Genomic DNA, 23,182 nt, shown 5'->3' with positions numbered 1-23,182 from the left:
GGAAGAGAGGGGAAAACATTGAAATATTAGCCTTGAAAAATGAAGATAGAAACTGAGTTTATCAAGGATAATTTATCCAAATAAATCCTAGAGAAAATGCTTCCCCTGTGCCCAAGTTGGGAAATTCTAACTTTCAAAACTCAACTTAAAGTAGGAAAGACTTAGGAGTGTTACCGGATGAAGAGAATCTGGCCACCTGTCACTGTCACCCAGCATGCAGAGATGGGGAAGGTTCACCAAACTCTGTCAGAAAGTCGGAATTCTGGAGCACAGTGAGAGTAGCCTCTCCAAGACTGTTCTGTTCTGCCATTTCCAAAATGACAGTTTCTCAGGAGGACCTCACCTAATGTGCATGATGCAATAGTACATTTCAAAACTATTAAGAAATGAGTATAATTGCGATGGATGTGTTACTTAGTTCAATGTAAGCATTTCACATTGTATATTGAAGCAGTACCCTGAACCCCATAAATGCATCAATGTACAAAGGTATGATTTAATAAAAAACAATTTAAAAAAATGAGTTTCATTCATGAAAGTTCAAAATAAAAACCGTGTTAATGCTTACCTTAAACAACAATAATCAGCAATAACCCATAATAAATGATAGTCAGCATAACCTAAGACCCAAAACAACATTCCAGTTCCAAAATTAATCTCCTAAACCAATTGCCCTAAACTACTCAGATACACACTTTTAGGAAAAAGCTGAATTCACAGAACACCCAGAATGGGAGACAGGAGGTTAAGGTCAGCTGGGTTGTCTCAGCCTGGCCTGCCTGACTCCACCTTTTCTTACTACGTGTGCTTTCAGGTACGCAGAGTTGGAAGGTGGCATTAAAACAGGGCTTCAACATAACAGATTCATCTTCTTGTAAGGCCCAGAAGTTTTTGGTTACTAGTAAACCTCGCTCCTGCCTACAGACTGCCTACGTGAAGCGCTCAGATATGCACTAAACCCTCAGTTTCATGCGTTCTTGATTAGCAGCAAGTCCCTTTAGGGCTTGTGCCCAAGTTTTCTATTAAAAGCTGATTCCTTCTCTTCTACCGTCATCTCTGGATCTTCAGGGTTAGGCCCATTCAGAAAGTGACAAGCTTGTAATAAAACTAACTACAGTTCTTACCTACATTTCTCCTGGAGTTCTCACATGCACCTGTTGCAATCTAGAACTGTGGCTGTGCTGTGTCAGTTCCTCCAAGTGACCATCATAAGAACGGACACTGGGAGATAACTGGCTCAGATTTTGTTTTTCTGGCCTTAAGCCGCAAAACTATGGTAAGTAGCCAAGCTATTCCAGAAGCACAGCTGGTGGGTCCTAGGACTTGTAGGAGAAAGGCAAGGCAGCCTCCTGAAAGGAAGGATCTCAGCAGATGCACCTGGGTTTACCTGAAGCCAGGAGGCAGGATGGAGGCCGGATGTGCCCAATGGAGCTCCGTGTCTTTCTGCCCGTCCCCAGTGCTCAACCCAGCCTAGGCCTTAAAGACTGAAAACTAGATGGAGGTACAAAAACTAGATGGGAAGACGTGGATTGTAGAAAGGATTCTATAAGCACATGTAGAAGCTTGGGCCTTCCATACTGAGAGTTTATTAACTAACTCTCCTTGAGGTTAGTTATCTATCCTCCTTGAGCAGGAATGATAGAGAAAAGCCAATGTCCTTGGATGATCTATTGTTTGTTAACTTATTATTATTTTGTTCCTTGAATCTTTATTAATAAGAGTACCTAGTGACTAAAAAGTTCTTGTTGATTGAAATCAGAATTCTCGCTGGGTTTGAGCTGAAGTTGCACAAGTGAAAGAAATGAGGTTAAAAATGTCTGCACGCCATGATTAAATTAACCACGTCCATGGAAGGGTGCTGGGAATGAGTCACTCCAGATACATTTGCATGTGGGAAGCTTCATGATATTTCTGAATTCTCTGTGGCACATTGGGCACTAATTAAGATGAAGGAAAACTTCATTAAGGCAATGCTGATGGATCTTTTCACAACAGAATGTAATCGGAAGCAGAGTGAATACCTCGGCTGGCCAGACACCCCACTGTTCCTGACAATGAACGTATTACGTAAACGACATCTGCAGGTTCATTTTCTGGACCTTGGCATTTCAATTTAGATTTTAAAGGGTCTGAAAATAGGAATGAAAAATATTCATTCTCCTAGCTTTAACTTTCTTTTCTCTTTGGCTTTAGTCTCCAAATCTAATAACATTGCAAAGAATAAGAATAATTTTGATCCCCTTGTAAAGTACATATGGTGAACACATCAGCACATATTTGCTCATGATGATAAGATGCAAGCGTGCCAGCCACTTAAGAATTAACGCTGTGCATTAATTTCCATGGCATCACAGCTCATAGCAACCTCAAACTCTTGGGCTAAAGAGATTCTCTTGCCTCAGCCTCCCAAGTAGCTGGGACTACAGACACCTACCACAATGCCCAATTAGTTTTTATCTATTTTTAGTAGAGATGGGGCCTCCCTCTTGCTCAGGCTGCTTTTGAACTCTTAAGCTCAGGCAATCCTCCCACCTTGGAATGCTAGGATGATAGGCATGAGCCACCACACCCAGCTGGTAAAGTAATTTTTTTTGTGGGCAACATGATTTTTTTCTCTTTTGCATGAAGTGCATCTTAGAATTAGGAAGTTTTAGTCCTAAAAAAGATTATAAATGCCAACTGGTTCAATCCCCAACCTTACAGATGAGAAAACTATGACTCAGTGAGGTTACAGGCTGACCAGCTTTGGGAAGAAACTGCATGAGAGCCAGCACCCCCAGATGTCAGCTGGACTCCTATGCCCTTGATCTCAGTTCCTTCATTCGCTAGAATCTCATGGCCAAGCTGCTTAGCATCTCTGCTTGCTCAATGGTAGCCAGTACTGTGAAGGGCAGGGCGGATTAAATGAGATGACCAGGTGACAACCACCTGGCACAGTGTGGCAGGCACTTGGTATGCTGGCTCTTCCTCTCTCCCCACACCCTTTCCCTGGAGGAGAATATTCTTAGAGAACCAACTGGTCTAAGTTGCACATGAAAAAGATGGGAAGAGCTGCGTAGAGCCTGTTTCATCAGCATCCTTTGGTGATAGAAAATCCTCTCTGAAGAAGAAAATAGAAAAGACCAAGTGAGGTTTGGTGTCTGACTGCACAGACCACCCCCTTCCTGCATTACCCCCTTTGGGTTGGCACGGTCGGGGTCACCCAGTGATTTAGGGAAATCCCTAGAAGGTTGTGATAGAAACAAAGATTGACATCATGGGTCTCCATGGAGCAACGAGGGAAATCCGGTCTTACTGGCTCTCGCGTCTTGCTCACGTGGCTCAGAGAGCATTCCCACCAGCTGCTGCTTCCCCCCCAAAGTAAGAGGCATCTGAGGGTGGAGGCTTGAAACACCAAACCATAGACACATGACCGAGCAAGGGTTTCCCATGGGGCAAAATGAGGACAGTAACTCTAACCTAAAGACTTTTTCAATAGGTCACATCCGAAATTGTATGAGTATACTACTTCTTTTTGGTTTTAAACTAGCTTTTCTTTCTTGTGATAATGATACAACAGACAGTAAGGTGTTTGCAACTTCTCTAACTTGGCTGAATGAAACCAGCATCCCTACACTGAAGCCCTCAATATTGTATTGTTAAAGACATTTTAATCCATAAAATACAAAATAATAGGAACTACAGCTCCAGAGAGTTTGGCTTACTTCATGGTTATCACTAATGCAAGGTACCCCAAAAGTAACCCCTAAAGTCACCATGCCGAGGGGAAATTGTAACCAAATGGACCTTTATTGACAAATGATTCATTACAAAATTTTACAAAGAGGGAGCCAACATGTAGAAGATCTTTTATAAATACAGTATATTATAATGAATATTTTGTCACGCAAGGTCCCTTTAGCTACAGTTTCCCATCTTCCCTGTGTATGGCGACTTTGGGGACACCCTGTATTATAAATATGTGGGTACCCTCGCTGCCTAGGCTGGAGGAATCATTAGAATTGGTGTCTGTCAGCCATGGCTTGTTTGTAAGGCACACAGTCATCTCAAGCTGAGATAAGAACAAAAATGGAATGAATCAGAGGAATTCATTGCCAAGGGGGAAGATTCTGCATCCCAGGTCTGTATCTCCAGGGGAGGGAATGTGATTGGTTCAGCTAAGGTCAGGGGCTACCTCTTTGTTCAATCGGGGGAGACCAGGTTGGGAGTGTACTTTGTTGCTCTGCCAGAGGCAACCCCAGCACCCTGCCGCCCAAGCTCTTCCTGCTCTCCTGGCCCACTCTTCATCCTCAGCAATACCACCCAAAGCTTGTCCGTGTTCACCCTGATGGACCTCTTGGCTTTTTTACTCCAGTCTTGGCCCCTGAAAAGACGTCAAATGCTTACTGACCTCAAGAATCCTTGGCAGCGTTTGAACTCTCATGCCTAGCACTGTACCAAGCCCAGAGGTCCCGTCCTAAATGCCTTCTGACTTTTTCCTTCAATATATCAGATCACAGGGCAGCAGGCACGAGCGTCAGCCATTTCCACTGTCTTTTCTCGGTATGAAATGATGTCTGATGTCTCTGCAGTGAGCTGGCAGCAGAATGGAGGATCCTGCGTGTGAGGAGATTACTAACATGCAGTGATGGTTTTCAGTGAGAAAGGGAATAGCATAAAAAATGAGATGAGTTTACATCTGGAACTGAATAGTTATGTATAGCAAGGTAGGGGGAGAAAAAGACTTAGCCTTCCGTCTCTTGTTTTTCTACATACCTACGGCCATAATGACCCTGAACAAGAAATAGAGATTTGATTTTGATTTTCTTCAAGGATTATTGCCTTCTGCAGTGGGAAATAGCAGCTCATCAGATGCATTGTATCTGCCCTAGGCTGCAAAGATGACCAAACAGCAGAGGTTGTAAATGTAGTCACATTGCTTAATGTAATATTATTCCTCAGCTAGCTTGCTAAAGTGAATGTATCTTTTTTTTTTTTTTTTTTTAAGTCAGGGATGAGGACATCACAACTTGATGTTCTGGTGAGCATAGTAACTAGGAAGCTTCATGGAGGACCACATGAATTTGTCCCTTGGTGACCTTGGATGCAATTTAGGGATGATTGTCCTGGCCAAGAAAGATTTGTAACCTGTGGAAAAGCCAGATTCCCATAATAGAAACAGACTTTATGAAAAATAAGCTGGGAACAAACCACTTTGGGGGCTTGCACAGGAAAATGAACCCAAAGAGACAATTTAAGTGTTAATGGGTGTCCTTAATGGGTGTGTAATCTGAGCTGAGTTTCCTTTAGAACACTAGGCATCTCCCCGGAGCCACATCCCCAGAGGGACATGGGGAAGGAAGGGCTGACCTTCTCCTATTTCTCTCTGTGGGTAGACCTGAGAGGTGTGGCAAGGTGCAGGTGTCTAGATAGTACCCTAGTATTGCTGCCAACAGCAGTCTGTTCTTCTGGTATGTTTTACAAGAAAGAGGGGAAGAAGCTGACCATCCCACACTCAAAAAAGAGTTCCCCTAGAGTTTTAGGCACCCCAGGGCACTCCTGAAAGAGATCTATAGCCAAAGCCTTGAGACAGGATGGGCTACAGCATTTTCAGGCTACCTCGTTCAGCCACTGGAGACCAGGAAACCCCAGGCGCAACCCTTTCAAGCACAGGGCCCTGTGTGAGTATACAGGTGGAACCCCCCGGGAGGGAAGCTGGCCCTGCCTTAAGAGCTATGTGCCTTTGTGCTTAACTTCACAATGCATTGGCAGTTCTTAGAGGTAAAGGAAATTAAGGAATGTAGACAAGTACAAAACCCACTTCCTGGGATATGTGGACTGCCTACAAGTCACCCCAACACTTTAGCACCTTTGCCATCTCAGTAAAAGTCATCTGCTGATGAATTCAGGCCAGTTTGCCTCCTAGAAGGTGTCTGGGATCATGTCGTACACGTCAGGGTGGGAGTGGGGAAGGAGGAAGTTGAGATGGTGCGTTCACCCAGTCTAATGCCTCCAGTTTTACCAGCTCCCTTTCTCTACTCTTCCACATGTATCATCTCCAATCTCTACACCTTAGCCTGAGTGATCTTCTGAACTGTGTATCTGATCCTGCCCCCTTCTTTCCCTCATCATAACCTCAATGGCATTCTGCAACCCTAGACTCAAGTTGAGAATTCTTATGATGACGCCAACACTGTGTGTGATCTGATCTCTGCCTCAGTCGCATCTGCCTATTCTCTATGCCCCAGGGACTTTGCACATGCCATTTCTATACCCAGAATGCCTTTCTCTCTTCCCACACCTACTTTTGGCTTGACCTCTTCTCCCAACTTCCCTCTTCCTTAATACGAAAGTTGATGTGCTTTTCTGACTGTCCACCTATATCATCCCCACCACCTCCAGTCTGGGCTCCCCACTCTCATTGTACCTTTGAGTTGTCTTTTAGGTCTGCTCTCTTTCTAGATTGTAAGCCCCATGTTTTCTGTATCATCCTGTACCTAGAACCTAGAACAGTGCCAGGAATACCAGAAGTGCTCAATAGGTGTTGAAAGATGAATGGATATACCCCAAGTTCATAATTTACCCTTCATGACATACTGTCTTATGTTGTTGTTGCACTTCATGAATTTCAACAATTAGTTTAGCAACTCTAATAATAGACACAATGTCTATTATTCCCAATTTCCCAACAGTGCCATGTTCAGGGAATATTATTGGCTAAGAGATTAGGAGCATTGTATACATTTAACCCTTGCCATTACAGGATAAGATAGCTAAGAGAGAAATTCAATTATGTGCTGTGTGGGGGAGTTTAAGTAATTTTAGATGCTTTCTGCTGATTGGCAAGGTAAGTATTAACCAAAGCTAGACATTATCTTACTTATGGGATTTGCACCTCAAAAAAAGCAACTGTGATGTGAATAATTCTCTCACAATCTTAGTTTACTGATTTTGGAAACAGTCTTGTTATAAGACTATGAAGGACTGTTTGTGTTCAGTTTACTCTGCTGTGGGGACATTCGTCCACACCGGGTGTATAAAAAAGGCCGCTAAAAGTACACAGTTGTGATAGCATCTATTAGAATTTGTCTGGCAAAAAGAATTGACTTGCCATCATTCTTACAATGCGACTGGTCCTCAAGTCCCTGTTTAAAATGGCATTTGTGCCATAGAAGTCTGGTGATAAAAATCTTGATAGGATAGGTAGGGACAGTATTGTTTTTTCTGTGACTTTCACGAGTGTTACTTTAACACACTGGGTCGTAAGTTTTCTGTCCTTTATCGATAGACTTTTTGCCCTTTTGCCCTATTATATTTTCAGATTGGCAGAGATCACACTGAAAATATTTTCAACATAATTAGTAATAATCTGCTTTCTCACTTTCTTTAAAATGCCTTTTGCAGACAAGAAGCCCCAAGCTGTCTCATAGTCCTCAACCTCCCACTCTGGGTGACCCGGTGGAACATTTATCAGAGACGTCAGGCGATTCTTTGGAAGCCATGTCTGAGGGGGACGTTCCAAGCCCTTTTTCCAGAGGCAGCCGGACTCGAGCCAGCCTTCCCGTGGTGAGGTCAACCAACCAGACGAAAGAAAGATCTCTAGGTGAGCTTCAGAAGGCAGTTGCTGATGCCTCTTTATGACTGCATGTGTGCATTTTTAAACTTCTCAACAGCTACCTGCACTCAATGTTAACTTGGTCTTGCTTTGTGAAAACACTAGGACTGGGAAACTCCACTGGTTTAATATCAAGCAGTAAGGATTTGCCCGCTGAGGAAGCAGGTCCTGTCCAAGCTGTCTTAGGGGCTTGGGTACGTTTGAAACTGACCAGGATGAGCAATTTCAGCCGAGAGGTGGCTGTGTTCCTGGTGTTAGGTAGAGAATAGACCTAACAAATAGGCAATAGACCAGGCAAACCTGCTCCCCGGTCCCAGAAGCCTGGATGGTTGGAGGGTGTACCCTGTGACATAGGTTTGCACCAGCTCTGTCCTGCCCATCTGGCTGTCCAACAAAGGGTATGAATGGTGCTAGGACCAGGAGGGACAAGGTGGTTGACACCTCCGTGGCTGTTAATGAAAGCCGCTAACACAAGACTGTTCCCAGAACCTCATGAAAGGAGAGAGGGGCTTGGTGTGTGTAGCGCCCAGCTTTTCCACAACACACAGACGTGCTTTCTACCTCTATGACCTCCCGGTTCTTCTTTCTGTATTAGCTATTTCCTTTCTGTTCTCCTTTCCTTTTCATATTTGTATTTTGGCCCTTTAACAAAATGTGCAAGTCATGAGGATTTAAACTTATTGGCCAACTGGTCTGGCATTTTCTAAGCTTCATTGTCACATTAAGATTCTGACACGTGCGCAGACCGATGGCATTGATGGTAAGAAGAGACAGAAAGAAGTCTTCAGAGTCTGGCCCATGCAGATATCTGGGTTCTGCCGTGTAAAACTGAACAAACGCCCTGTGAGAAGATGCCCTGATTCCACTTCCTCAATTCCAGATGACAGTCCAAACAGATTGGGTTCATAAAAAAAAAATATATATATAGATATGTATAAATAAAATATATATTTTATTTATGTCCACAGACACAGGTGGACATAAAGTTCATGTGCAATTTAAAGCCACAACTATTTTAAATTGCACATGAATTTTATGTCCACCCTGTATATGTGTATATATAATATAACTTTATTATTTGCATTATTGATATTAATATTTAACATTAACTTTTGTATCCTTGGGTTCTAGTCCAGGGTCCTTATTCTACAAATGAGAGAAGGCAGCCACAGAAAATCTGCTTTTGTGTGTGGATGTGGATGTGTATTTGTTTGATCTCACACCGTTAATTAAATGGAGTGGGGGTAAGTCCAGGTCACCAGTTGGGTCAGTGCCATTGTATGAATGAAGGGAGAGGAACGCACAGGGGTGAGACGTGCCCAAGGAACACACAGGGCCGGGACCATGTCAGGATGACTGAGGCTTCCACAGACTGGGGCTTTCCATCTGAATGAAAGAAACTCGTGCTTTCTCAACACCAACCACACTCAAGGCAGGAGCCAGGCACGGAGAGAATTTCTCCTTTGTGCTGTAGAGGAAATGAGTAAAGTTCAGGTCTCTGTAAAGATAGCTTCTGCTTCCCGGAGTAAAATGAAGATAAGAATAGATGCCTATTCACCTTCCCCCAGACCTGGGAACCTCGGGTCTGTTGGATAATAGATCCTTTGTCTTGAAGGCAGGAATTTCCCCGGCAGCCAAGAGTCGTTGTTTGATAGGGCAGCCAGACACTGGCCAAGTTCAGGGACTGAGCTTTGGAGCAGAGAGGCTGCGGGAGCCGCGGCAGCCTTCCCCAAAGGATTTCCAAGGGTGGCAGGTGGTTTTGTGCAGAGGTGGCTGTGCTTCTGCAGAGCACTCCGCTTTGCTCTCGGCCCCCCTGCTGTAAAGTACTGGTAGTCACTATCACAGCCAGCAGAAAAATATGCATCTGGGCTGTTATTCTGCTGTCTCTACGAGGGAGGCTTTTTGGCCTATGATTTTTTTCACAACTCCTGGAAAGAAACAAAGGAACACAGTGAGAGGAGAGGACAGGAGAGAAATCAGATGTTTCTTTACAAAGCAAGGGGAGCCATGTTCCCAGAAGATAAGTCTGGCCTTGACCATCATTTTGTGGCCAATTTAGAAACATCCTTCCCGCCTGCACCTGGCCTTTATGTATAATCCAGTTGAGCCTGGATGGGAAATAAAAAGCAAAGTCTGAGTCATAGAGAGTCTAAAGCAATCTACCTCCCAAGGGCCTTCCTCAGCCTCGTCTCTGGGAAACACCCCACGTGCCTGGCCTTATTTAACGCAGACACACAAGGACCAGCGATGCTCCCAGACAGCTGGGGCCATGAACAGCAGTGTCTTCCAGCTCTTGGGTGGCCCAGAAGCACAGCTGTGACTCCACGGGGCCTCTGGGGCTATAGACCAGGCACTTTGAGTTGTGACCTCCTGGAAACCCACTTTTGGTGCCATTTGGAAACCCTGGGTATCTTTTGACATCTGTACATTGTCATTGTATCTTTTTTTTTTGTCATTTTGTCCTAAGCCACAGAGTTTTAACATCTCCCACAAAGCCCTGTTTATCTTGTCTTTATTTAAAATTTTGATGGTCTGTTCATCATGGATTTTTTTTAATTAAAGACTTTTTTTTTTTTTAAGAGCAATTTTTGGTTTGTAGCAAGATTGAGCAGAAAGTACAGCGAGTTCCCAAGTAGCTCCAGCCCTACATAAGCCCAGCCTCCCCCACCATCCGTATCTCCCAACAGGGTGGCACATTCACCCATCTGGGCACGTCATTATCACTCAGGGCCCATAGTTTACAATAGAGTTGACTCTTGGTTGTACATCCTGTGCGTATGGACAGATGGACGATGCTGTGATTCTATCATTACGGTGTCATAGAGAGCTTTGCTGTCTGTCCCTCCCTTCCCACATCCCTGACAACCTCTGATCTTTTCAGTGTCCGTATAGTTTTGCTTTTTCCAGGACATGATATAGTTGGAATCCTACAGCATGTTGCCTTTTCAGACTGGTTTCTCTCACTTAGCAAAATGCACTTGAGCTTCCTCCATGGCTATTCATAGCTTGCTAGCTCATTTCTTTCTAGCATCTAAATAATACTCTCTTGTCTGGATGTACCACAATTTATTTGTCCATTCACCTACTGAAGGACATCATGGCAATTGCTAAGACATGGAATCAACCCAAGTGTCCATCCACCCATGAATGGATTAACAAACTGGGGTATGTATATACCACGGAGTACTATCAGCCACAGGGAAAGATGGAGACTTTACATCTTTCGTGCCTACCTAGATGGAATTGGAACATATTCTTCTTAGTAAAGTATCACAAGAATGGGGGGGAGTCTCCAGTGTACTCAATATTATTGTGAAACCTACGTATAAATGACTACAAGTCTACTCGAAAGAAAAACACTAGTCTAGCAAGGAGGAGAGGAAAAAGAGGGGAGGGGGATGAGGAAGGGTGATGGTGGGATCTCTCACCTAATATGCATAATGTGAGGGTGTTCAGCAGCCCCCTGGGCGCAGGACTCAACTACAACTTGGACTTTACCTTAGAAATGAAAACAACGTAACCTAAACATTTATACCCTCATATTCATCTGAAATTAAAAAAAAAAAAATCCCCATGCAGGTTTTATTGCGGACATCACTTTTCACTCCCTTAAGTAGATACCAATGGGTTCCCTTGCTGAGTCAGATGGGAAGACTGTGTTTAGTTTTGCATTCATTTTGATTTAAAAAAAACAAAAAAACAAAAAAAAAACCAGTGCATTAAGATATTATTTATCCTGATTACTGAGGTTTGGGGGATCGTCAGATCCTGTCGCTGCCAGCCCTCAGCTGTGGAGCCCAGAATGAGGTGAGGGGAGAGAGCCTCCTTCCCAGCCTGTGGCTTCTGCACGTGGTGCCTTTGTTCCTTGAGTCCTTTCCCAGGCTGAGCAGCAGGGGGTTGATGGGGAGCCTGGGTATCTGAAGGGTGGTGGAGCCTGGACTGAATCTTCAATTCACTTCCCCTCTCCGGTGGGGAGGAACCTTCCTTTGCTTCAGACCACCTGTGACTGGAGATAAACCTGCCTGTGTTAGAATTTTTCCCCTTGAATAAAGCCTCATTTCTATTGTCGCAGTGTATTTTGGGTCTGGGAGGCTGAGCATGGTGCATTTTGCAGGTGCTTTTAGAAGACGTATAGGAGACAGGATGGGGAACCATAAGCCGTCCTTCAGATGCTGTCCTGGGATGCAAGGGGTCCCTTGGAGGAAACATTCTGCTACTTTAGGCAGGGCCAATTTGCAGAAAAACACAAATCTGTTCTGAGGCTGAGAGGCAACTAGCCATTCTTGGAGAAAAGGTAAAGAAAGCGAGTCGTTCAGCGGCTCTGATCCCACGACCAGGTTCCAATGACTTTCTGTCTCCAGGTGTTTGCTCCTATGGAGTGGCGGTTCCCTGCCCATTCTACCCATCTGGAGCCCCACTCTCTTCAGTGAAAATAGAAAAGATTAGGAGAAAGGAAACCTAAAATATAAAGTGAAAACTGCCTCCCCGTAGAGTTTGGCTTTAGAAATAATTTCCATGAAAATTTGTCCTGCTGATACTAGATCTGGAGTCTAATGATGGAGTAGTTTCCTTTTAATCACCTCGGTGTCTTCTGAGAGCCTGTCTGGAATGTGACCCGAGGCAGTGGCTGGTGTCTGGCTGCTCTGAAGTTGGCCTTCGGGGAAAGGGTAGCCACAAGATGTTCCCACCCTTCTGCGTGCCCTCAGGAATTTGAAAATAAAACTCATGTGAAAGCAAGAACAACAGCCACCACTTCCTGATGCAGCCAGATTCCTTCACAGACCAGGCTCTAAACGGGTGGCTTCAGAAAAGAGACCTCGCTTACCTGCCCAGCAGCCTGAAGTGTTGCCATTTCCATAGCAAACTGCCTCTTAAATGCTCAGACTGAAAATGAAAAATAAATTTTATTTTTCTTTAACATTTTTACAATAGAGTTTTCATTTTTTTACACCTACTATACCGTGAATTTATAGGGGATAGGTTCCAGCAACACAGGCCCCCTTTTAGCTAGTTTTTCTGATTCTCCTGTGAGCTGTGCTGTACGCCCATTATGCCCTGAATTCACAGGGAATGGGTTCCAGGAGCTCAGGCTCTTTTCCATTGGTTCTCACAAAGCAAGCCTCTCTGGGTAGAGCAGCCTGGCTCTTCTGTTGAACCCAGGTATCTTTCTTTTTGGCTTTCTTCTTTTCTGATCATTTTCCTTCCCATATTTTAGGAAGCTATCTCGGCTCTCAGGGTGCTTAATATGCTCAATACCAACGTGAATCGTCTTGACCAGGATCTTGCCCTTAACTTGTTTATTTACAACAATACCAGCAGCATGCCGGGTAACATTGTAGACTCTTCCACTTTTGCCATGATAACGTTTGTGTGGGTACCTTTCTGAGCAGTACCCATTCTCTTGGTGTCTAGAATATAACCTTTCTCATAGATTCGTATATATGTGGCCAAAGGAACAACTCTGCGTTTTCTAAATGGCCTAGAGAACAGGGGTCAGGTGCCTGTCCTCTTTCTCTTTGTGTTCGTCATTTTGGTGAATTACCGGAAGATGATTTAAATGGCATAGGAGGATCTTAGGCTAGTTGTAGAAGTTCCCTAGCAGGGGTTAATTGCTGAATATCTATGTGGCTGGTCTCCCCACCACCACCACCCCAATGCTAACTTTGTTCGTCAGCATTCATTCACTATGTGGATTTAAGGAAAAGAAGGTTTGTGGTTCCCAGAATCTGCCATCCTATACACATGTGCCAGGCTGGGTGGGAAGTCAGGGCAAAGGATGGAGGAAATGCCTGTCTCCAGAAATGGAGGCCAAGAGGAAGGGTGGGCAGTGACCATGAGACTGCTATTAGATTGTTTGGGTATGAATAGTTATCCCTTGCATATTTAAAAATGAAGTTTTTTATTAATTATTGCTGTGTTGTGTGAAAGGAAATACTGCTCTGTAGAAGAAGCGAAACATTTATGAAATTTGTTTTCCTAAGTGATGGCAGTAATTGAAAGATAAATCTAAAAACAGAAATTTGCAGAAGAGAGTTTCATAGCAGATCAGTAGGTTCAGGGCATATCCCTGACCTTTTTCTAGAACGCTAGAAAATGTCAAAATATTCTCTCTGGTCTCAGAGCCAGCCCGCCGGCCTAAGTGGACAGTAGTGGGTGGAGAGACAGGGTGACAGACTGGAATCAGCTCGGCCTGCCTCCCCTCTTGTTCTCACCCTCTACCCCCCACCCACCAGGGCACCTTCTCTTACTTCTGAGGCTACACAGTAAGACTCATTCTGGGATATGGAATGCACTGAGTTCTGGAAAGTGGGAGCAGGGCAAATGTGGAGACCCTTGGTTTTCCTTCAGCATTGCTTGCCAAGGCATAGTCACTAGCCGGATGGAGCAGGGCATTTGTTTTTCTTTTTTAATTTAAAGATCTCAAATGCTTTTTTTTGAAACAAAGTCTCACTCTGTCTTCCAGGCTAGAGTGCCATGGCCTCAGCCAGTCTCATAGCAACCTCAAACTCTTGGGCTCAAGAGATCCTCTTGCCTCAGCCTTCCAAGTAGCTGGGACTGCATGCATGCACCACTATGCCTGGCTAGTTTTCTATTTTTAGTAGAGACAGGGTCTTGCTCTTGCTCAGGCTGGTCTTCAACTCCAGCAATCCCCTGCCTCAGCCTCCCCGAGTGTTAGGATTACAGGTGGAAGCCTCCATGCCCAGCCAGGGCATCTGTTTTTCTAGGAAGGAGGGCACAGCTGTGTACTGACAGCTTCCCGACCCGGACAGCATAGCTTTGGAGTCACACCCGACTAGGGCAGCAGGAAGCTTCAGCTTTGTCATACGTCTTCTGTGGTAGCCCAGTTCTGCGGTGAAAATCCAGCCCAATGATTCTGCAAGCCATTTAAAAAAGTCCATTTTTTTCTTTAACTAGCTGGAACTGATGCAGTTCTCTGCAACTGAACCTTGACTGACACAGGAGGCTGATTTACTGTATGTGGGGATACTGGCGTGTGGTCTGGGCTATGTGTTTCAGGAAATATGTACGGGCAGGTACAGCCTGATGACTTAGAGCAGACTGGCAGGGAGCCGAAGGTGTGGTTTTCAGACTGCGCTCTAGAGAACACTTGAGTTCTTTGGAGTTTTCTCTGCAAAAAAATTGCAATTTTGCATAAGATTTTGTTTGAACAATAAGCTTATGGTAACCTAGTAAATGAAATCAAACCCTTGCACACAATTAAAAACATTAAATCGGCCAGGAGTAGAAGGGAGAGAGGTAGGGAGAAGGAAGGGAGGGAAGAAGGAAGGAAAAGAAAGGAAGAAAAGAAAAGGAAAGAGGGAAGGAGGAAGAGAGGAGAGGAAAGGAGAGGACAGGAAGAAGGGGAGGAAGGAAGGAGGGAGGGAGGGAGGGAGGAAGGATTATAAGGGATTTCCTTACAAAGGAATCCTCAAGTACTTATAATTTAGATATCCTGGAGAAGTCACAGCTTGCCTCCCAATTTTCTTGCATTTGATGTAATGAATGTCTTTGTAAACTGAGCCAATCTTTAAATAAAACACGGATTTGGGGGGCTGGGAATGAACCATCAGGAGGAATATGTCAAGAAGTCATGCTTTTGAGACACAAGCCATCACCCCTAATTTGTTTATAGACCGAGATTTTTCATATGTGAGGTTTCCTGAGAAAAGGGAGTTCTTATCCAAGTTTACCCACTTGGCTCCCAACTCACCCATAGGAAAGAATGTTCTTGTAAAAGATCGTGTAGACCCATGGTGCGTTTGTGCTTACTTTAAAAAATAAAGTTAGCCGGGTATCTTTAGAAATCGGTCGCTATTAAAATTCCTGGGTTGAAACTCTAGAATAGATTTCTCAACCTTTGAAGAAATTTGTTTAGTTAATTTGGGCCTGAGAGGTTCTATCCCCTTTACCGATATCTTCTAGGATTTCTCTGTAGACCAAGGTGAAGGGAAGTTTGGTCAATGCTAAGGGACCGAGCCTTCACTGAGCCATCATTATTTTACAGAGTTTGTCCTATTTAGGGACAGGGAGGAGACACCTTGGCATTGAGAAGGATCTTAAAGAAGAATTGGGTTCTCCTGTTTCTGCTTCTTTCTTTATAGCCAGAGTGCTGCTGAACCTGGATATAGGTCATTATAAAGTTAACATAAACTTTCCAGTGCGCTCTCAGCACCTGTAGCTTAGTGGCTAGGGTGCCAGCCACATACCAGAACTGGCAGGTTCAAATCCAACCTGGGCCTTCTGAACAACAATGATAACTACAACCAAAAAATAGCTGGGCATTGTGTGTAGTTCCAGCTACTTGGAAGGTAGAGAATCTTAAGCCCAAGAGTTTGAGGTTACTGTGAGCTGTGATGCCATGGCACTCTACCGAGGGCAACATAATGAAACTCAGTCTCAAAAAAAAAAAGATAAAAGAAAAATACTCTTTTTTCTCTCTCTCTTTTTTATTTTTTGCAGTTTTTGGCCAGGGTCGGGTTTGAACCTGCCACCTCTGGCATATGGGGCCAGCGCCCTACTCCTTGAGCCACAGGCGCCGCCCAATACTCTTAATTCTAGAAAGAACTTTCCATCAAGCTTCAAAGATGACATACACTAAAGTAAAACAACTTTTTTCTATTTATTCCTCTCTATATCCAAAACAGATTGTATTTGGCTTAATTGAAACCAATAAAAATATATAAGAACCATTCAAAGAAGAATTAATACAGTAGCAATTCAACAAAATAGGGGACCTAGAAAAATTAAGAAAAGGAGCATTGGTAGAATGGCAGCTAAGAGAAGAAAAAAAAAGAAATGTCAGGTGTTAAATGGATTTTATTATTTAAGAAGGGGATGATACCACCTCACTAGGAAAAAGAGAAGTTTTAAGGCATTCTCATCCAAGTACTCTTACATCTTAATCATCTTGACATTATGGAATAACTGTTATATTTAGCAGTTGTTTTAGGAAAGGTTTTTCAAACAGCTCTATATTTACCATAAAACTCCGACAACGGGATATTAAGTCATGCCGTAAGAAGGGCACATCTGGAATCTGTAGATTTCTAGGAATCTAATTTGATACATGGAAAGAATTGATATAGTCTTTTTAAGCTTTTTCATTTTTTTCTCTCTTTTTATTGTTGGGGATTCATTGAGGGTACAAAGAACCAGGTTACACTGATTGCATTTGTTTGGTAAAGTCCCTCTTATAATTGTTTCCTGCCCCCAAAAGGTGTGTCACACACCGTGACTCACGCCCCACCCCCTCCCTCTCTCTGCTCTCCCCTTCCCCTATTCCCCACTGTATACTAGGTCATCAACTGTCCTCATATGAGAATTGAGTACATAGGATTCATACTTCTCCATTCTTGTGATGCTTTACTAAGAACAATGTGTTCCACTTCCATCCAGGTTAATATGAAGGATGTAAAGTCTCCATTTTATTTAATAGCTGAATAGTATTCCATGGTGTACATATACCACAGCTTGTTAATCCATTCCTGGGTTGGGGGGCATTTAGGCTGTTTCCACATTTTGGCGATTGTAAATTGAGCTGCGATGAACAGTCCAGTGCAAGTGTCCTTAATGTAACAGGGTTTTTTTCTTTTTGGGTAGATGCCCAGTAATGGGATTGCAGGATCAAATGGGAGGTCTAGCTTGAGTTCTTTGAGGGTTCTCCATACTTCCTTCCAAAAAGGTTGTACTAGTTTGCAGTCCCACCAGCAGTGTAAAAGTGTTCCCTTCTCTCCACATCCACGCCAGCATCTGCAGTTTTGAGATTTTGTGATGTGGGCCATTCTCACTGGGGTTAATGATATCTCAGGGTAGTTTTGATTTGCATTTCTCTAATAATTAGGGAAGGCGAGCATTTTTTCGTATGTTTATTAGCCATTCATCTGTCTACTTTAGAGAAGGTTCTATTCATCTCTCCTGCCCATTGATATATGGGATTGTTGGCTTTTTTCCATTTTTAATTGCTACGGATCCATAATAGCTGTGCATACTTACTGGGTACATGTGATATTTGGATACAGCCTGTAATGTCTAATGATTAAAGCAGGGTAATTAGGATACGCATCACCTCAAGCATTTATCATTTCTTTGTAATAGGAGCATTCTACGTCCACTCTTAGTTTTTTAAAAATATGCAATAAATTACTGTTTACTATAGTCACCCTATTGTAGTACGAAACGTTAGCTCTTATTCCATCTCACTGTATTTTTGTACCCATTAACCGTCCCCATCTGTGTCCCTCCTCCCCACTACCCTTCCCACTTCTCAGCCTTTAGTAGCCATCATTCTACTTTCTGTCTTCATGAGTTTAATTTTTTTTTTTAAGCTCCCACATATGAGTAAGAACAGGAGAGATTTGTCCTTCTGTGCCTGGCTTATTTCATATAACATAATGTCCTGCAGTTCCACCCAAGTTGTTGCACATGACAGGATTTCATTATTTTTCTGGCCAAATAATATTCCATTGTGTAAAATAAAATATTCCATTGTATATATATATATATATATACCACCTTTTCTTGGTCCATCATCTGTCCACAGAGACTTAGGTTGATTTCCTATCCTGGCTGTTGGAAACAGTGCTGCAGAAATCATGGGAGTGTTGGCATCTTTTCAGTATGCTGATTTCCTTTCTCTGGATATATACCCAGCAGTGGAATTGCTAGGTCATATGGTAGTCCTGGTTTACGTTTTTTGAGGAAACTCCATACTGTTCTCCATAATGGTTGCACTAATTTACATTCCTATCAAGAGTATACAAGGGTTCTCCTTTTTTCAAGTTCTCGCCAGCATTTGTTATTACCTGTCTTTTGGATAAAAGCCATTTTAACCAGGGTAAGATGTAATCTCATTGTGGTTTTGATTTGCATTTCTCTGATGTTTAGTGATGTGGAGCATTTTTCATCTACCCGTTGGCCATGTGTATGTCTTCTTTTGAGAACTGTCTATCCAGCTCCTTCACCTTTTTAAAATCAGATTATTTAGTTCGTTTTTTCCTATTGAGTTGTTTCAACTCCTTATATATTCTGGTTACTGATCCCTCGTCAGAGGAGCAGTCCGTAATTTTTCTTTTCTATTCAGAGGGAATATAGTCTTGATAATTAACTTAGCTGTCAGGTTGTTAAAATCTGTTAATTGTCTTAGCTGGGTGGGTGAGTTCAGTTGGAGAGGAGTGTTTGAGGGCCAGGTCATTGTTGAAAGTTTGAATAGCAAAGCTGGAAAAGGAATATCACCCACAGTGACAAAATTCCAAAATTTTAATATGTTCTATGATGCTAGCTACTGCTTTTCACACCCTCCAGGAATGAGATTGGAAGCATTTGGAGTCAGATCCTATACTCTCAGATACAATGGTTGGAATAAGAGATGAAACATTACCTGAACTACTTCTAAGGGAAAAGATTTAATCAGTCTTCTGTTTTCCTTTGCCATGAAAACTCTACCTAAAATCTGTTCACTCTGCTTTGCCATTTTGGGAAGTGCAAAATTTGTTGCACACACTATTTTTTTTTTTTTTTGTAGAGACAGAGTCTCACTTTATGGCCCTCAGTAGAGTGCCATGGCCTCACACAGCTCACAGAAACCTCCAACTCCTGGGCTTAAGCGATTTTCTTGCCTCAGCCTCCCGACTAGCTGGGACTACAGGCGCCCGCCACAACGCCCGGCTATGCACACACTATTTTTTAATGAAAAGTTTCTCACCAAATGAATTTGTTTTTATAAAGCTAACTTTCAAATGCGATATCCTTTATGTTTATTTAACTCTTTGAGTTCCCCCATATTTTTAGCACCAACTTTTAAAGAATATTTTATGAAATACTGTTAATAGAAATAAAATTAAGATGCAGGCCTGTCTTGTGGCTTACACTCCAGGAGAACTTCATTCTGGATGTTTTCATCCTAGCAGTGGCTTCCAGAAGGCTGCTCACTGATAATGGAGAAATGGAGATTTTTGGTAGTGACTCCTATTTCAGGTGGAGAATAAGAATACGGGCAGACGTATGTCCTGTGTTGCTAGAGAGTTAGACATATGTCTCCTTAGTCAGAGGAGTTGGTGAAGGGTCCTTATCCACTCTGTCTAGATGAGGCCTTGAGACTAAGCAGGTAGGGTCTGGAGACGAGGTCCTGTCTGAAGCATCAGGAGACAGGACCTTCCAGTTGGGAAAGCTGCTTTTCTGTAGCACAGCAGGTGAGCCCCAAGGACCTAGCATGCTGGTCTTTAGTTTCTTATGAGCCTGAGCCACCCTCTTAGGGGCTGTTATGGGCTACATTGTGTCTGCCCCTCCTAGATTCCTATGTGTGTGTGTTTGTTTTGAGATAGAGTCTCACTCTGTTGCCCTGGATAGGGGTACCTTGCTGTCATAGTTCACAGGAACCTCAAACTCTTGGACTCAAGGGATCCTCTGGCCTCAGCCTTCCAAGTAGCTGAGACTAAAGGCATATACCACCATACCTAGCTAATTTTTTTGTTTTTAGTAGAAATGGGGTCTCCTTCTTGCTCAGGCTGGTCTGGAACTTCTGAGCTCAAGGGATCCTCCACCCTTGGCCTCCCAGAGGGGTAGGATTACAGGCATGAGCTACCACCACACCCAGCCTCCAGATTCCTTGTGGAAGCCCTAATTCGCAATACTGCCAAATTTGGAGATAGACTCTTAAAAAAGCAATAAAGTTAAAATGAGCTCAGGAGGGTGGATCCTAATCTAATAGGACTAGTGTCCTCATAAAAAGAGCAAATTTGGATACAGACCCATGCAGAGACCATGTGAAGACACAGGAAGAAGAAAGTCATCTACAAGCCAAGGACAGGGGCTTCAGAAGAAGCCAGCTATGCTGACACTTGGTCTTGAATTGTGGAAAAATTAAATGTCGTCATGAAAACACCCCCCACCTGGGTACTTTGTTGCAGCCTGAACAAATGGATGCAAGGGCTCAGGCTGGTCTTTTTCTTGTTACTTCCGTTCTCCTTTGACAGGGCAGTCAGACTATGGCAGTTGTCACAAACATATTGTGTGTCTTTCTTCAAAATGTTAAAGTTATATTTGTCAAGTTTTCTACTTGGTTTAATTCGTTTTTCTTCCAGTACATCAACTTGGTTTTTTAGCATCAGGAGGAGAAATTTTAAAAACGTGGGTATAGGCTGGGCGCAGTGGCTCATGTCTGTAACTCTAGCACTCTGGGAGGCCAAGGTGGGTGGATTGCCTGAGCTCACAGGTTCGAGACCAGCCTGAGCCAGAGAGAGACCTCGTCTCTAAAAATAGCCGGGCGTTGTGGCAGGTGCCTGTAGTCCCAGCTACCCGGGAGGCTGAGGCAGAAGGATTACCTGAGCCTAAGCTCCTAAGGATTACCTTAGGAGTTTAAGGTTGCTGTGACTGATGCTATGGCACTCTACCTGGGTGACAGAGTAAGACTCTGTCTCAAAAACAAACAAACAAACAAACAAAAAAGAAAACCAACTTGGGCACAGACTTAACCTCCATCATGACTACTTTTCTTTTCATTGATTCTTAAGCCCCATCCTCAAATTTAGCAAAAGGCAGTCATTTGACATGTAACTGACTTAACTGCATCTGATCAAGAAAAGTTCCTAGTTTCATCATGCTGAGTTCAGGTTCTCAAAAGTTTGGTAATGTCATTAAAAATGATATTCCCACCAACTTTTCATTTGCAGAATTTTCTAAGGTGTTAATTGGCTTTCCGACATCTCTGGTTAAATGTCTTCTGGTAATAATAAGCTAAATATGATAAAAATAAATCTTCCATTCCTCCCCCATCCCAAGTTCTGCCCACTCTCAAATTTTTGTCTCTATTCATGTATTTATTAAGGATCTACTCAGTTTCTGGCACTGGGAAAGGTGCCATGGTGAGTTATTTTAAAAATACATGAAATCTGGTTCTTGTGTTTGAGGAATTTCCAGTATTACTAAAGACACACAGTAACCATGTAAGGATCAGCTTAAAAATATCCATAAATCAAAGACTTCACAGATGAAGCTCTGATTACATCCAGCCACTGTGGCCTGGCTATTCCAGAAGTCTCTCCCCTCACTCAGATCCTACGTCCCTGCTGCCCTCTCTGCTGGGATTCACCCCCAGCCACTGGTTTCCCATATCTGCATTCAGACCTCCGTTCATCATAGAGGCCTCTGTCAAGCGAGATAGCACCTACTTGCCTGTCTCTCTGTCTCTTTACCTGCTGTGTTCTCTTTTCGTGATGCTGATGTAGAACAGTGGTTCTCAAACTGTACCTGAGAATTTGTTAAAACACAGATTTCTTGGCCTACCTCTTTGAGATTTTGATTCCATAGATCTGGTGTGGGACCTGGGAATTTGCCTCTCAGTTCCCAGATGACCCTGATACTACAGGTTGGGGGACACCTGATTTAGGGTAATAGTTTGCCCTGGGAAAGCATGAAAGTGTTGTTTCAATGTGGTGCCTCATGAGGGCATGTTAATCAGTCCTCAGTAGAAGATGGACCATTGTCATTATACTTTGGCAGAAACATACTGAGGCCTTCCTGTGGAGGTGACACAGAGATCTGCTCTGGACCATGCCTTCAAACTAGATGTATTTAATCTCAGCACACGTGACCAGTATGGCCCTCCCAAGAGGTCTGGGAACCTGCGTCCTCCCCACCAGCAAACAAAAAGCCATACTGCTGACCTAGCTCTGAATCAGTCTTTACTCCCTGCTGTTCATATTTTTGACCCACACTTGATCTCAGAACAACTTTATCTGCCAACTCATCCTCCAGCTGGATACCCTTAGAAATGTGCATAGACTCAACATTTTACCTCTGACCCATTTCTTGGATCTTGGGTGGTGATCTTTTTTATGAGTTAAAGCATGATTTCAGATGATTGAAATCTCTAATTCAGAGATTTCCCACCCACTCGTGTCCTGCCCTTTTCCTGTTCTAGGGGCACTGTGGCCTGTAACCAAACATTAATACTGTCCGTGGCGTAGACAAGGCAGAGGGCAAATGGATGAGGCCAGTGCACATAAAGATTTCCCTAAATCACCCTAGGATATCACCTAACCCCCAGGAGTATAGCCCACATCATGAAGTCCCCAAACTACAGATGTAGGTGAAAGTGTAGAGAAAAGGGAACAGGTTTACACTGCTGTTAAGACTGCAAACTAATACAGCCTCTTTGGAAAGAACTATGGAGAATCTTGAAAGATTCAAATTAGACCTTCCATTCAATCCTGCAATCCCATTACTAGGTCTATACCCAGATGAAAAAAGAATCATTTTACCATAAGAATATATTACTAGAATTTTTATTGCAGCTCAGTTCACAATCACCAAGATGTGGAAACAACCTAAGTGCACATCAATACATAAATGGATTGATAAACTATAGTATATGTATAACATGAAATACTGTTCAGCCATAAAGTAGATGGAGACTTCACATCTTGTGTATTAACTCGGATAGTCAAGTATCACAAGAATGGAAAAGCAAGTATCCAGTGTACTCAGTACTGATATGAAACCAGTAGATGAACAAATACATGCCCACACAAGAGAAAATCACAATTAAACTTAAGTGGGAAAGAGAAGAGAGGAGAAAGAAGGGAGAGGGGA

General features: G+C 43.2%; 1 protein-coding gene across 15 annotated transcripts in view; it reads left to right on the top strand.

The window, feature by feature from the left end:
* KIAA1217 (KIAA1217 ortholog) overlaps positions 1-23,182 on the top strand; it is a 445,617-nt gene that overhangs the window by 271,191 nt on the left and 151,244 nt on the right. For all 15 annotated transcript variants that reach the window (XM_053572349.1, XM_053572348.1, XM_053572347.1 and 12 more), the window contains one exon: positions 7,384-7,582. In XM_053572349.1, the coding sequence (XP_053428324.1) occupies positions 7,384-7,582 (199 nt within the window). The remainder of the gene's footprint in view (positions 1-7,383; positions 7,583-23,182) is intronic.

The sequence above is a fragment of the Nycticebus coucang genome, chromosome 20, assembly GCF_027406575.1.
Source record: "Nycticebus coucang isolate mNycCou1 chromosome 20, mNycCou1.pri, whole genome shotgun sequence".
Taxonomy (NCBI): Eukaryota; Metazoa; Chordata; class Mammalia; order Primates; family Lorisidae; genus Nycticebus; species Nycticebus coucang.
This window is presented reverse-complemented; position numbering and strand designations above follow the sequence as displayed.